The 17245-nt window shown below is 46.9% G+C and overlaps 1 protein-coding gene across 8 annotated transcripts in view; it reads left to right on the top strand.

Annotated features, from left to right (window-relative positions):
• LOC144783823 (uncharacterized) overlaps positions 1 to 17245 on the top strand; it is a 982913-nt gene that overhangs the window by 743623 nt on the left and 222045 nt on the right. For all 8 annotated transcript variants that reach the window (XR_013601608.1, XR_013601607.1, XM_078662569.1 and 5 more), the window contains one exon: positions 2702 to 2782. Coding sequence is in view for 6 of the 8 variants with exons in the window: in XM_078662569.1 (XP_078518695.1) it covers positions 2702 to 2782 (81 nt within the window). In the remaining 2 variants the exon portion in view is untranslated. The remainder of the gene's footprint in view (positions 1 to 2701; positions 2783 to 17245) is intronic.

The following is a 17245-nucleotide window of genomic DNA, read 5'->3' as shown; positions in this document are numbered from 1 at the left end:
GCTGGGAGGTGGGGCTTCCAAGACGGAGGAAGGAAGCCCCGCGAGTGAAGGATCACCATGCGGAGAGGACAGGAGCCCACCCCGCCTCCGCGAGTTGCAATCAAAACCCGAGTCCCGGTATGAAGGTCTCCGACGTCCGTAAGCCCCGCCCGCGGACCGGAGCAGAGCCAGAGGAACCCTGCGAAGCTGGTGAGTGGGGTCTGGTGTTGTTGGTTGGAGAGGGGGAGGCGTCGGGGCACATTGCCGGTGCCCGCCCCCCCCATTCCTCCCTCCCCCCCTTGGGGGGGGACTCCCACAGCGGAGCATTTTGTATTTAGAGACCCCAGTGAGGGACTCCAGCATCCCGGGGCATTGTTTATTCTAGAGCCCCGAGGCTCCAACAGAGGGGCCATTGTCTCCGAGCTGGAGAGGCTCCACCAAGGGGGCATATTTGTTTTGGAGCCCACGAGGCTCTTGGGGCACAGTTCTTCAGAGCCCACGATAGGCGATAGGCTCAGGGCCCATTTGGTGATCTCGAGTCCCCCGAGAGGAACTCCAACGATCTCAGGGCACAGTTGTTAATTCCGAGTCCCCAGAGTGGGACTCCCAACGACCAGGGGCATTTTTAAGGGTAGAGCGGCCCCGGTTGACAGCGGACCACTCCCCCAGTGCAGAGGAGACCTACAGCTGCCCAGCACTTAGTGGGCAGCTGCTTCGTTTAGGCCCCCAGGAACCTTGGCGCAATCTTCTTTGGCTGCCTGCGCAGCCTGCCCTGACTCTGCTGGACACAGGGCGTCCTGGCCTCTCGCCCCTGAGAGGTCAGTTGGCCAGGGGGACAGTTCTGGTGTTGTGCCCCTGCGTGGAGTACATGTTTTATGCCCTATGTGATCCTTGCGCAAATTGTGATTTACTCGCCTAATGTGATTGCTGCATCATGTGTAATGTTTTATACTTCTGAATGTATGTGATGCTTAGGTGGTTGTTTTTACTAGTATAGTTATACTAGTGAGTTCCTGGTTCCCTGCGTAATATTTTCCTACGGTGGTTAGGGTTGCGTAGGTGGTACTTACCTGTTACCAGTGATTACTGGTTGTGTGCTCTATTTTCTATTTGGTTCTACAATTGTTCTATGTGCTAAGGGTTATCCCTACAAAGTGCTAATTCTACCAAGTGTTAGTTCTGAAAGTGTTTATTCCTGACAGTGGCGCCCGTGGCCCTGTCCCATGTACCTAACCCCCTGTAAATTCTGCCCGTGCCTATGGCACATTGTAAAGTGTGTATTTATTATCTAATGTGTTTTGTACAATACAAAAGCTATTTTTATATATAACCTTGTGTGGAGTTTTTTTTGTGGTGGGCCTTGGGTGTTGTTGCTGGGTGCGCGCGCAAATGCTTTACACCTTGCCTCCGAGATAAGCCTGACTGCTCGTGCCAAGCTACTAAGGGGGTGAGCAGGGGTTATCTTGGCGGGTGACTTCCTTGCCCTGACGTAGAATGGTGGTTTCTGCCTGACTTAGGCGCAAGCCTTAGCCAACCAGAAATCCCATTTCTAACAATAACGTAGAACTGAAGTAATTGCGAGTACAAATCTTCAAGGTGTTCAGTGCATGAAAGGAGGGCCTATTCCTTCCCTACACCGCTGTGCCAGTATCTCTTGCATAATATCGATGAATGGATGGCAAATAGCCAGGCAAAATCAGCAAACATTTTTTCCATGTATGCTTCCTTTATTTGCCCTTTTATACAGTCCTAGAATATTGGCCTCAAGGGTGAGAGTGAAATTTCTGCCAGTCTGCATCCCAGAATGGAGCAAGCTCCAGACAATTCCAAAACCTATACAGTCAGCTGCAAATCGACTGCATCTTGTATACATGTCAGATATAGTAGGGTATATTATATGTAACTTGCTAGTGGTCTAGTAGGCCCTATGGGGTAATGTAAATGGAATCTATTTGAACTGCAGATTGTGACACACTTTTGAGGGGTATTCAATGAACCTTTACTTAAGTGTGATGTTTTTACCCAGATCTCGTTCCCAGAGACCCTTCAACAGGGAAGTGTCTATCTTAGATTGCTACCTAAGGCTACAATACACAGCTGTGATAGTTTTCCTTGTTCCCATCATGTGGCAATACAGTCTGCAAGGTTTTTGTTTATAGTGTGCTCAGTCTTGCCCTGTTTACCAATCAAGTTAATCTGCCTAGTCAGTGCTCCATATGTCAGAAACTGGCTCACCGAAAGCTGCTTGTTCTGTCCCAGATCCTCAAACACGCAGTGTGTTTAGTTGACATACATATCTCCCAACTTAATTATGTTAGCCCCGTCCTAGTGCAATCTGGCAAAATCAGAGCTAAGTGTATGTAGTTTGGGGTGTCTTCATATGGAAACCTTTGGAAATGAGGACTCCTTTGTGTTAGTATGAGCTAAACATGTCTTCCAACAATTTTATCTGTGCTCAATAATTTAGAGCTGCTTTAAACCCTATTATACAAATTCAGCACCTTTTACAGTAGTTTTTCACCTGTCATAAGGCTGTCACTTTCCCAGGAGGTGTCTGTCCTCAAGCTGCTGATCACCATGTCTGCCCCGTTTGTTGTCCGCTTCTTCTAATCCTCTTAACTCACCAAACTTCACTGAAAAGGCTGGCTCTTGCCAGTATCCACCTCAATGTCTTGTGAATGCCTTTGAAGAAATGTATTGTGAGTAACAATTCTCCTTTCAGGGAGTATATCAACCAGCGTTGGAAGGGGAGATGAGGAGCAGAAGAGACTGCAAGCAGGAGTCAGAAGACTGCAGACTGGAGGTGAGTCAAGAAATTGCTTCCTGCATGTGCGTGCTCTCCAGAAACATTGACTGGTCTTGTGCATCTCCATTTCTATCTTTAGCACATATCTAAGGAAGGATTTGGAGAAACGGCTGCTATGGCTACTATTTTGTAAATTTTGTACTGCAGGCAAAGATTCAGAGGTCCGGTAGTGGTGAGGGAGAGAAAACCCTCCTTACCAGACACAATGCGGTGTCTGAAATATACAAATCTTGGTTCTCCCTGTTTGTTTAGCAGAAGCTTGCAATATTGTTTCTCAGTTTCACAACTTCGCTCTGTAGTCCATACTCTTATCTCTGTGATTCCAAAATCTTATTTTATAATTAGTATGTCTTCTGATGTTTTGCATTATTACCCATTGCTTTTTAGCTGTTGTCTTCACTTGGTCTCAGCAGAGATCTGCTGAATATTTTTTGAGTTGAGAGTGAAGAGGGTAAACTTGAAAGTTGCTGAAATCCCAGAACACAGCCTCACCTGCTAATTCTAAATGTTGGGAGTGCACATCTACAGGTTCAATGCTTTATTTTGAGACAGCATGTCTTAAAAGCGACATAAGGGTAGGCATGGCCAAGCTGTCAATGGAGTGAGATGTGCCTTGCCATGTCTCCGCTCCCGGACAGCCGGCCAAAGCGGATCCCACAGTATCAGGCCCAAAAATGCCATCAGGGACAGCCTGACCCACGCACCGCTGCTGAAAGAATGAGCTGGGGAGCTGCCACTGTGGTCAACGGTCTGGCTAGCTTTTTCCTGAGATATGATTACAGCTGGAGCCGCCATCTTGGGGCCCAAGGAGGGATCGCTTGCTGCTCCTGAGCACCAATGACTGACCTGTTCCCTGCCTCCTGATTCCCAAGGATGACCTGCCTCCTGTTGTGGCTGAAGGGACAGAGTGATCTCCTTCCGCCCCTTCTCCACGGCACACAAGACTTCTAATACACGGGCCCGGGCTGACCTCCCGGGCCATCTTGCGGCCTACGAGTCCGATGGCGGACCCTGCCTGGGACACAGTTGAGAGCTGGAGGCTGTCTCCCACGTGGTGGCCCCTTGAAATTACTTGGAAGCAAGACAAATACCTGCCACAATGATTTCAAAAAGGCCCAACAAAGGGGTCCTATTACTGATTCATTGTCACCAGAGCAGACAAGAGCTTAATCAAATCATAACATCAAAGGTAGCAAAGATATAACAATTTTATTGTGGAAAAAATGTTTACTTCAATTTTATCAACAAAACATATTAAATATCAAATAGCACAATAGTTTAAAACTTTCAAATCAGTACACATAGTCCCACACGCCACTCACTACTCTGCACTCACTACTCAATACTCTGCACTCACACTCTGCACTCACTTCTCTGCACACTCACTCTGCACTCTACTCACTACTCTGCACACTCACTCTGCACTCACTACTCTGCACACTCACTCTGCACTCACTACTCTGCACTCACTACTCTGCACTCACTACTCTGCACTCACTACTCTGCACTCACTACTCTGCACTCACTACTCTGCACTCACTACTCTGCACTCACACTCTGCACACTCACTCTGCACTCACTACTCTGCACTCACTACTCTGCACTTATTACTCACTACTCTGCACTCACACTCTGCACTCACTACTCTGCACTCTGAACACTCACTCTGCACTCACTACTCACTACTCTGCACTCACACTCTGCACTCACTACTCTGCACTCACACTCTGCACTCACACTCTGCACACTCACTCTGCACTCACTACTCTGTACTCACTACTCTGCACTCACTACTCTGCACACTCACTCTGCACTCACTACTCTGCACACTCACTCTGCACTCACTACTCTGCACACTCACTCTGCACTCACTACTCTGCACTCACTACTCTGCACTTATTACTCACTACTCTGCACTCACACTCTGCACTCACTACTCTGCACTCTGAACACTCACTCTGCACTCACTACTCACTACTCTGCACTCACACTCTGCACTCACACTCTGCACTCACTACTCTGCACTCACTCTCTGCACTCACACTCTGCACACTCACTACTCTGTACTCACTACTCTGTACTCACTACTCTGCACACTCACTCTGCACTCACTACTCTGCACACTCACTCTGCACTCACTACTCTGCACACTCACTCTGCACTCACTGCTCTGCACGCTTGCTCTGCACGCTTGCTCTGCACTCACTACTCTGCACTCACTACTCTGCACTCACTACTCTGCACTCACTACTCACTACTCTGCACTCACTACTCACTACTCTGCACTCACTACTCACTACTCTGCACTCACACTCTGCACTCACACTCTGCACTCACTACTCTGCACTCACTACTCTGCACTCACTACTCTGCACTCACTACTCTGCACTCACTACTCTGCACTCACTACTCTGCACTCACTACTCTGCACTCACTACTCTGCACTCACACTGCACTCACTACTCTGCACTCACTACTCTGCACTCACTACTCTGCACTCACTACTCACTACTCTGCACTCACACTCTGCACTCACACTCTGCACTCACACTGCACTCACTACTCTGCACTCACTACTCTGCACTCACACTGCACTCACTACTCTGCACTCACACTCTGCCTTCACTCTCTGCACTCACACTCTGTACTCACACTCTGTACTCACACTCTGTACTCACACTCTGTACTCACACTCTGCACTCACACTCTGCACTCACAGTCTGCACTCACACTCTGCACTCGCTACTCTGCACTCACTACTCTGCACGCACTACTCTGCACGCACTACTCTGCACGCACTACTCTGCACTCACTACTCTGCACGCACTACTCACTACTCTGCACTCACTACTCACTACTCTGCACTCACTACTCACTACTCTGCACTCACTACTCTGCACTCACACTCTGCACTCACTACTCACTACTCTGCACTCACTACTCTGCACTCACTACTCTGCACACTCACTCTGCACTCACTACTCTGCACACTCACTCTGCATTCACTACTCACTACTCTGCACACTCACTACTCACTACTCTGCACACTCACTCTGCACTCACTACTCTGCACACTCACTCTGCACTCACTACTCTGCACACTCACTCTGCACACTCACTCTGCACTCCCTGCTCTGCACTCCCTGCTCTGCACTCACTACTCTGCACTCACTACTCACTACTCTGCACTCACATTCTGCACTCACTACTCTGCACACTCACTCTGCACTCACTACTCACTACTCTGCACACTCACTCTGCACTCACTACTCTGCACTCTGAACACTCACTACTCACTCTGCACTCACTACTCTGCACTCACTACTCACTACTCTGCACACTCACTCTGCACTCACTACTCTGCACACTCACTCTGCACTCACTACTCACTACTCTGCACACTCACTCTGCACTCACTACTCTGCACTCACTACTCACTACTCTGCACACTCACTCTGCACTCACTACTCTGCACACTCACTCTGCACTCACTACTCACTACTCTGCACACTCACTCTGCACTCACTACTCTGCACACTCACTCTGCACTCACTACTCTGCACTCACTACTCACTACTCACTACTCTGCACTCACACTCTGCACTCACACTCTGCACTCACACTCTGCACTCACACTCTGCACTCACACTCTGCACTCACACTCTGCACTCACACTCTGAACTCACACTCTGCACTCACACTCTGCACTCACTACTCTGCACTCACTACTCTGAACTCACTACTCACTACTCTGCACTCACACTGCACTCACTACTCTGCACTCACTACTCTGCACTCACTACTCACTACTCTGCACTCACACTGCACTCACTACTCTGCACTCACACTCTGCACTCACTACTCTGCACTCACTACTCCGCACTCACTGCTCACTACTCTGCACTCACTGCTCACTACTCTGCACTCACTACTCACTACTCTGCACTCACTACTCTGCACTCACTACTCTGCACTCACTACTCTGCACTCACTACTCTGCACTCACACTCTGCACTCACTACTCTGCACTCACACTCTGCAGTCACTACTCTGCACTCACTACTCACTACTCTGCACTCACTACTCTACACTCACTACTCTGCACTCACTACTCACTACTCTGCACACTCACTACTCACTACTTTGCACACTCACTCTGCACTCACTACTCTGCACACTCACTCTGCACTCACTACTCTGCACACTCACTCTGCACTCACTGCTCTGCACTCACTACTCTGCACTCACTACTCTGCACTCACTACTCTGCACTCACTACTCACTACTCTGCACACTCACTCTGCACTCACTACTCTGCACTCACTACTCTGCACTCTGAACACTCACTACTCACTCTGCACTCACTACTCTGCACTCACTACTCACTACTCTGCACACTCACTCTGCACTCACTACTCTGCACACTCACTCTGAACTCACTACTCACTACTCTGCACACTCACTCTGCACTCACTACTCTGCACTCGCTACTCACTACTCTGCACACTCACTCTGCACTCACTACTCTGCACACTCACTCTGCACTCACTACTCTGCACACTCACTCTGCACTCACTACTCTGCACTCACTACTCTGCACTCACTACTCACTACTCTGCACTCACTACTCACTACTCTGCACTCACACTCTGCACTCACACTCTGCACTCACACTCTGCACTCACACTCTGCACTCACACTGCACTCACTACTCTGCACTCACACTCTGCACTCACTACTCTGCACTCACTACTCTGCACTCACTACTCTGCACTCACTGCTCACTACTCTGCACTCACTACTCTGCACTCACTACTCTGCACTCACTACTCTGCACTCACTACTCTGCACTCACTACTCTGCACTCACACTCTGCACTCACACTCTGCACTCACACCTCTGCACTCACTACTCTGCACTCACTACTCTGCACTCACTACTCTGCACTCACTACTCACTACTCTGCACTCACTACTCTGCACTCACTACTCTGCACTCTGCTCTCACTACTCTGCACTCTGCACTCACTACTCTGCACTCACTACTCTGCACTCTGGAAACTCACTCTGCACTCACTACTCGGCACTCTGCACTCACTACTCGGCACTCTGCACTCACTACTCACTACTCTGCACTCTGCACTCACTACTCTGCACTCTGCTCTCACTACTCTGCACTCGGCACTCACTACTCTGCACTCTGCACTCACTACTCTGCACTCTGGAAACTCACTCTGCACTCACTACTCGGCACTCTGCACTCACTACTCGGCACTCTGCACTCACTGCTCACTACTCTGCACTCTGCACTCACTACTCTGCACTCACTACTCACTACTCTGCACTCACTACTCTGCACTCACTACTCTGCACTCACTACTCTGCACTCACTACTCTGCACTCTGCACTCACTACTCTGCACTCTGGAAACTCACTCTGCACTCTGCACTCTGCACTCACTACTCACTACTCAGCACTCTGCACTCACTACTCTGCACTCACTACTCGGCACTCACTACTCTGCACTCACTACTCTGCACTCACTACTCTGCACTCTGCACTCACTACTCTGCACTCACCACTCTGCACTCACCACTCTGCACTCACCTCTCTGCACTCTGCACTCACCTCTCTGCACTCTGCACTCACCTCTCTGCACTCTGCACTCACCACTCTGCACTCACTACTCTGTACTCACTACTCTGCACTCTGCACTCACTACTCTGCACTCTGCACTCACTACTCTGCACTCTGGAAACTCACTCTGCACTCACTATTTCACAATCTGCACTCTGCGCACTCTGCGCACTCTGCACTCACACTATAATAATCCTTATGTCCTGTAACCAAGGGTTTGCCATTATTGATATAGTTCACTGCAATAACCTACTTTTCTTAGCCTTTGACATGTACTTTACTGAGAACCGGCATGTTAATAAATATATAAATACGTGCGACGGCAATAAAGCAGCATTGAAAAAAAATGCACGGTGAAGGAGCACACACCAGATAAGGGGGCAAGCGAGCCCGGCATCTGGCTTCAATTCCCACGGGCCCACAAGCTTTGGCAGGGAGCCAGCATGCGCGCACACACAGATGAAAAATAATTAACTGGACAGTGCTGAACGCGCGCCCAGCATCTGGCTTCAATTACCAAGGCCCCTGACAGCTGGTAATTGATGAATTATAGCCTTCTCATGCGTGTCTCCGCACGGAATATGCAAGAAGTGGAGAAACTCTACAGACTATGGCCTATTGCATGCTGGCTTGTAAAAAGACAGCCATGTGAGGGCCAATGGCCATGTAGCTGCCATAAATTACGAACAAAATTCACGCGCTTCTCTGGAATGTCTAGGTTAGCTTGTCGGACCGCTCTCTACAGAACTCTGAAGCCACACCGACTTCGTGGGATGTAGGCCGAGCCCTAAAAAGTGGTATAAGTATCACTTTACGAACAGTGGTAAGGCCTAGGGCCTTGTGAATCGCTGGGACTACACTGGACTAACAGCAGTTAGGACGGGAGTAGCCCGCGGGATTCGGGTTCAGCGCTAAAAGTACACGCATGCACCAATGCAAAGTCAATAGTGCGTAAAAGTTATCGAGTTACAGTTTTAGGAGTCTTCCGACTGGAATAGAATTACCACACTTTAAACTTAGACACTAGAGGTGTAAACCACTACAGGAGTACCGGCGTTCATGAGTTACCTCACCCACAGGAAGCGGGTGCATAGGTGCCAAAGTGTGTCGGGTTTCGTCCTGTAGATCTATGGAGCCTGGAGATGAAGATGCTGCAGGCGGCCAGGAGAGAAGAGTCCGGTTGGATCCAAGGGTGGATCGAAGATGTAGAGTACCTGAAAGCAGAGGGGACAGAGTCTGGGTCACTAGCCAGCGACCAGGAAGGAACCAGGAAGGAACCAGGCGATGTCGGGCGCAATCAGGTGGTTGTCGTGAAGCTTGTCTCCACTGCCACGTGGACTCTGGGGCATCGAGGATGTCCAGGAGTGGATCACGAGCTGTCCCACGAAGGCTCTCGCTGTCGGCGGTGTCGGCTTCCGGATCGGAGTTAACAAGCCTTGGCAAGTGCAACCCACGCAGGATTGGAAGATTGCTTCTTACTCGGACCAGCAAGGTCTGAGCGGTGGCTCCTTTTCAGGGGAGTGAGGGCCAGTCTGGAGCAACCAGACTAGCAGAGCAAATTCAAAGGTTCGTCGGTACTGGGGCCGCTAGCCAACGGGCAAGCGACCGGACCAACGCGTCGAGCAGGAAAATGCAAAAGGGCCCCACGCAGCACTCGGTGAGTTTGGAGGGGAGATCTTCGGTGCAAAAGCTGCTCCGGGCTGGGGCTTCTCAAACCCCAATGCACAGCTTCGAGGGAGCCTCGGGAGCTGCACGGTCAGCACTTCGTAGTTTTTCCAAGATGGCCCGCCCCACGCTTCAGGTCGCCTCCACGGGTCTCAGATTCGCTGGGACTGTGGATCGGGCTGTTGGAAGGCAGGAAAGCTGGGTCTTGTCGATCTCTGTCGCTCGAGTTCCGGCGGGAACTGCAACAAAGCAAACGGTGAGGCACTGGATGGTACCTGTTTCCACACGGTGGTCACTCCTTGACCACAAGGGAGATTCTTCAGTCTTCTACGTCGAGTAGGATGTCGAATGGTCCAGAGTTTCGTTTCATAAGTTTCAGTCAGGATAATCTAATCTGCATTGGCACAGCTCCTACCTTTATTCCAAATCAAGGGGCTGGATTACCTGCTAGGTCCCTCCTATGGGTGGGACCCAGGAAGGGGGTGGTTACACCCCTTTCCCTTTGTCCAGTTTCGCGCCAGAGCAGGGGCTGGAGTGCCCCAGAACCGGTTTGACTGGATTTTGCATGGGACACCTTGTGTGCCCCAGGCAGTGTCTAGTTTCTTTCAACCCTCCCTGCTCCAATCCACTATTTCCTGTCTGGGGTGGTGTAGCACCTCCCTGTGACAGAAAACCCTTTGTCCAGGCCTCCGCTGCCAAGTTTCGGTCAGCAGCAGGAGGTCAGACTTGTGTCGGGGCAGCAGCATCCATTTTGTGATGCTGAGGCTCTGGTTAGGATTAACTGCGTTTTAAGTAAAGTAACATGTCTTCTCCCTCTAGAAGGGTGGAATGCTACCCCCGTCGCCAGAACTGGCGAGGGGGTAGTATTCCAAAGTGCATGACACCTTACACGACATGTTTTGATAAAGCCAAACCCAAGTTAGCAATAACCGCGAGGATCATAATGCACTTAAGAGTATATGGTATGGCAGTAAGGAAATGGTTCCGAACTCTGCAGACAGGCTCAGCTCATGCTAGAGCACCATCTCACATAAAACCAAGCACTCTGCCTCCAGGATTGATAAGGCCTGCCATAGGAGTGACTGATAGGTATATATGTGTCCAGATATAGGTTTAGATACAGGTATACTATATCTAAGCAAAGGGTGATTACACCACCTTGCCCCAGCTGAGTTATCAGCCAGTTGTGTCGATTTGAATGGCCAGCCAGGGGTGGCAAAAGATATGCTGCAGCCCCTGGTAGGCCTTGGATGCACCTATGCCCTGGGCACCTATAGTGCACTGTACAGGGGCTGATAAGGTGTCCAGTACCAAATTGGTGATGTACCTATAGTACATGTATAGTAATTTAGAGAGAGAGCAGCAGGCTGTGGGTCTGATTAGCAGGCCCACAGCCACATTAAGTCGAAAACCAGTGAAGCAAAAAGCAAAAATTGGGGTGACCATAGGATAGCAGACCCTACTCTCCTACACACTTCTATAGAATTCTTGGACGTCAATCTGTATAGCGCCAATGGTACCTTGCACTCCAAACTCCATCGCAAGCTCACTGCAGGCAATTCCACGCTGCACGCCTCAAGTTTTTACCCTTGACACCTTATAGCCAGAATTCCCTATAGGGAAATGTTACGGTTAGCTAGAATATGCAGTACCCAAGATGATTTCCTTGAGTGCCAGGGTGAGGCAGCTAAAAGATTCAGGGCACGTGGATATTTGGCTGTTGCCATACGAAAAGCCACAGAAAGAGCCAATGCCATCCCCAAAGAGGAACTTTTGGAGGTTCAACCCGCCCCCGAAACTATCAGCGCAGCTAACATACTGGCAGAACTTAACAGCACAGTTAACACCAGACTGATCATAACCCACAACACGGAAGAAAGAGCCATCAGATCAGTCATAAACAAACACTGGGGTATCATAAGATCTGACCCAAAGCTGGGACCGATAGTGGCAAACCAACCCGATATCACATACAGGAGAACCTTTTCTATGAGGGATGCGCTAGTCAGGAACAGTCCTAAGATCACAACCACCCAGATCTGGTTAGCAGATAGAAAGGGTTTTGTTAAATGTCACAGTTGCAGGGCGTGCAAGTTCGGCAAAAACATCACGCAGTTAGACTCCGCCTTCAGACATGCACCACTTGTTATCAGGTACAGGCTGACGTGTAGAACGGAGTTTGCTGTGTACATCCTTGAATGTAAATGTGGGTTATGCTACATCGGTAGCAGAAATTGTACTTTAAGTTTATTATCAACATTTTGAATTGAAGCACTTATTCTTGCTGCATTCGCCGCATGTCGCGGTTTATGTTTGTCATTTGTATATACTCCTCGCTTACGCATGACTTTGAAACAGGATTGAGCCTATTCACAATGCGTGTAGAGATATATTCATTTGGATTTAATATGGAACATACAGTGTACTAATTTGGTAGTCTACTTGCAATTTTCCGCATATACTTAGATCGCATTTTATGTCACTTTTGCCATGCCCTTGAGGAGGTACAATTACCACACTTACATTCACTGTATATTTATGCATTTTGCACGCACGCCTGCCTCAAGTTGTATATAAACACCACTGTTTAAACCTCACCCTCACTCACATCCATAATGTTAACTGGACCAGTGGTAGTTAACCCTGCATTTATGCATTTTCATTGCTTATAGCAACTAGGCTCTATTGTGGTTTGACGCGCGCAGATCGTCATTACACGTCCTATATTAACACCTCTGCTTACTTGGACTATTGCGGTTATGTCCGCTGGTCAACACATACTGGATCCCTACCCACGCCACCCATGGGATTATAGTGTTGCGGTGGTCTGTTAGATCAGCCGTTCGCGCTATGGGTGAAGACACAGGTCTAGATTTTAAGCGGAGGGCGACACACTCGCTTATTCATGCAGGTTTCTCTATTTGGTGAGCTTTTAGATACACACAATCTGCTTGCTACATTTTTAGCTTTTAAAGTTTCCACACTTATTGCCACACTGCACACGCAGGACTTCAGAAGTAGCCACTGGCTCTGCATGACACTCGGTACTTACATAGTCTGTTTACCCTGTTAATGCATACTGTAGTAAAGTGTGATGTCATTCTGTTTGTTTGCAGCAAAACAGCGTTTTACCAATAGTCACCACACGTTGTAAAATGCCTAGTCACTGTGATTAACATAGAAAAACACTACCACTGCCAGCTGTATATAAATGCACCATTTACTATCAGTGCGCTATGTGAATAAGGCCGCATGTCTGGCGTCCGAAACACGTCATTTGGACCTCTGATGTGTGAGTAAACAACACTCTCCTTTGATTTTTGCCCACGGAGTCTGTATCCTGGTGATGCGCCATACCTGTGGATGGTCGTACCTTTGGGATTTTGTTGTGAAAATATATGGTGGGAGGAGGGCGTGGCTTGGAGAGAGGAAAACGACCATCACATGCCAAGGTAGCCCTTTGGCTACGTTTTATAGACGATCTGTTCCTCCTGTGGAAGGGCACCGAGGCAGAATTCCTCACATTTTTCAACATCCTCAATCAGAATTCAGTGGGGTTAAAGTTCACATACACCATCAGTGCGAAAGAAATTGTATTCCTAGATACAAAGGTGTACATAGCAGATGGAAAGATTCAAACAACTGTTCATAGAAAAGAAACAGCAACCAATAGTATTCTTCATGGCTTAAGCTTTCACCCACAGAAACTGAAAAAGAGCATTCCGTATGGTGAGCTCCTGCGGATGAAAAGGAATTGCTCTGAGGAAAAAGAAATGGAATTGAAGTTTAAGGAAACAAAAGAACGCTTCAAACAGAGAGGCTATAAAATAACAGATCTTAATGCATGTGAAACTAAAGCAAGATGCAAATCAAGAGAAGATACTCTCATTAACAAACAAAGCATTGTTGCCACACAAGAAGTTGAAGCTAACAAAACATCGGATCAACCCAGGATGATAATGACTTTCAGTAAAGAAAGCTACAGGATACAAAAAGCTATAATGAAGTACTGGCATGTACTACGCAAAGACCCTGACATTGGAACAACAATAGGAGACCATCCCCTAGTCTCCTACAGAAGGGCACCCAATCTTGCGGATCAGCTAACTCAAAGTCATTTTGAAATTAAAAAACCAGAATCTTGGCTTGACATCAGGAAACAAGGATTTAATAAATGCACAATCTACAAAGCGTGCAAGATAGGACGTAACATCAAAAATCTAAAAGATGCGGCTGGCAAGAACTTTACAATCAGAAGTAATATTAACTGTGACTCGTCGTTTGTTGTTTATATGATCCAATGTTATTGTGGCAAATCCTACATTGGAAGTACAACTTGTTCCATCAAAACACGCATACTTCAACACATTCGTGCTATCCAGAACAATGATCACTCCTATGCCATTGCGAAACATCTGGCAAATCATGAAAACAAAACGTGGCTGGATGTTAGATACTTCGGACTCGCAAGTATACCACAGCATGAAAGAGGAGGCAATCGCATTCAAAAATTGAGACGACTAGAGTCCAAATTAATTATGAGGTTCAGAACGAAACAGCCTGCTGGCCTCAACGGCGATGAAGAACTTTATGTTCACCTATGAGAACCATGTTACAGACTAAACTGCACTAAGCATCATATAATATTTTGATAATATTTGACCATGACGCATTCTCATGAACATTACCTATCACCATTTATAAACCATTATTTCTGAAGTTTTTTGTTGTTTACCACAGTCACGACAACTGAGTTACTAATTACTTTGTGCTAATTAAGTTTTGCCAATAACTTATGTTAAAAAGCGGATGTCGTGAGCAGCTGCAAGCATTGGGGACGCAGGGCACTCAGCCCTTTATTGTCCAGCGGACGTTTGTCCATAAAGTTACGTATTGCAATCAACCCTCAGGTAAACAGAGAGTTGATTACACACGCACGTGGAATCACGAGCGTCACAAAGCGTTATTGTCCTAGTAAACTGGGGACACGCTTTTTCATGCAGTAACGCCAAATATCGCCTCATTGCTGCAAAAACCCACGACATCAACACAAACACAATGGCATAAATATTAAGGAAAACTACATGTCCCAGCATGCCTTAATTAATCATGGGCGTGCTCAGAGGCTGAAATGTATAGAAATAATGAAGGGACCACACATGCAAGCTACCGTGATCAGGAACTACGGTTCGAAACGCGTAGGGTGTTTGTCACGTTTTGAAAAATAAAGAAACTGCAACAAATATCAAGGTGTGTGCAGCGATTTCCTGGTATTTCATATATATATATATATATATATATATATATATATATATATATATATATGCTTTGATGAGTATACCTGGCATGTTTCATGAAGTGGTGGGCTCTGATAGGGATTGTTTGACTCAAACTGCACGCTAAACAGCCCATTGTGCACTTATCTGTTAGGTATGCAGAATACCCTTTGCGTGTATTTTCCCATTATAATTCACATTCCAGTTTTAATATACGTGACACTGGTTAAAACGCGAGCAACATAGAATGTTGCCAGCTGTTCTTTTTAAATTAGTGATATTCTATGTTTACATACTTTAGCATTGTGGTCTACATTTCAGTGTGTAATGATGTTATACTTTTATTTGGGCTAGCTTTTAAGTACTATACTCGTTATGCAGTACGCAAACACATTTGAGTGTGATAGTATAGTTAGCAACATCAATGTATTCCATTCGCTCGTTTATTATATGTTACTTGATATGAATTTTTGGTTTTTCAGGTTTATGATTTATACATATATTTTTTTCTGTGACTCTGCCACTATATTAGTCAGTGTAAAAATGGCGCCAAACTAGATTGACAAAGGCTGCTGAGACAGCCGAAACGTGTGTCTCTCTTTGCTTCTTGGACTGAGGATAGCCCGATGAATTAAAAATAAGCTTTTATCCTGCAACATTTGTGTGTGTGTTCTCTGCCTGTCAGGAATCAGAAGTGTGTGTGTGTGTGTGTGTATATATATATATATATATATCCACAATACTTCACCACCACAATCCCCTGGAATGATAAAGGCAGACCCAGCTATCGGTGCATTAAGATTTTATGTTCAGATGCCCAGCACCACCGCCATTAAGGGTTTCAGCCTCGCAGAGGTCTTGATCACATGATACTCTAATGGAGAGTTTTTTCTGCTATTTAAAGTGCTAGTGCTCAGCACACGTGATAACCCATCCTAGGGTAATCATAGACATAAACAACCTGTTATAATAGATACAGTCAGTTACTTTGCAATATGTGCCAAAATGCAATTACAGTACAATGATAAGTATAAAAGTGCAAATAACGCAAAACAGTATTTATAAATAAATATTTCAAACACAGAGCTAAAAAATCATATATTAAAAACCAATGTGAATGACCCAAAAATGTAGCAGCACCGTTGCAATTCCAAAGTTTTACAGTCGGAGATAAACAATTGGTCACTATATGAAGCTCAATGCCGGTAACTGAAATCAAGCACACATACTGATTCTTATTAGTTACAGCAAAACTATTTTCCGTTATGACAGAAATATTGCATTGAAAAAAGTGAACGTGAACGTCCTGCCCAAGTGGGCCGTTTGATTTACCCATGGAACAAAGTGCATAATGCTAGTGCAAAAATGGCAATACCTACACTATTTCCAAATCACAGCCGTGATCGGATGAACAGTACTAAAAACAGGAAATCCTAAAAAAAATAGTGTATTCAAAACAAATGGGAGGCGGCAGTGTAACTGTTCTAGAATCTGTAGTGCGAACGGATTTTGGATTTAATATAGGCAGGTGGAAAAACCCTCGCTCGAATTTAGCCCCTGGGGTGTCTTACTGTCCAACTCTAAGATGTACCTAGCTTCCATTTGTCTTAGCAGTTGTTCTCGATTGCCACCCCTTCTCAATGGCAAGACTGTGTTGATGGCAAAGTACCTGAAATGTGACAAATCATTGTCATGTTTCTCCTTGAAGTGCCTTGCCACCGGATATGCGGCGTCATTGTTGGTAATGGCTCTGATGTGCTGGAGCACCCACTTGTGCACCTGCAGTTTCGTGCTCCCTATGTAACGCAGGCCACATGAGCACTCCAGCACATACACCGCATATTCAGTCCTGCAATTGAGAGATTTTGTGATTTTAACTGGTT

Source organism: Lissotriton helveticus, chromosome 10 (assembly GCF_964261635.1).
Source record: "Lissotriton helveticus chromosome 10, aLisHel1.1, whole genome shotgun sequence".
NCBI classification, from domain to species: domain Eukaryota; kingdom Metazoa; phylum Chordata; class Amphibia; order Caudata; family Salamandridae; genus Lissotriton; species Lissotriton helveticus.
Note: the sequence above shows the minus strand (reverse complement) of the source record. Positions and strands in the feature narration are given on the sequence as shown.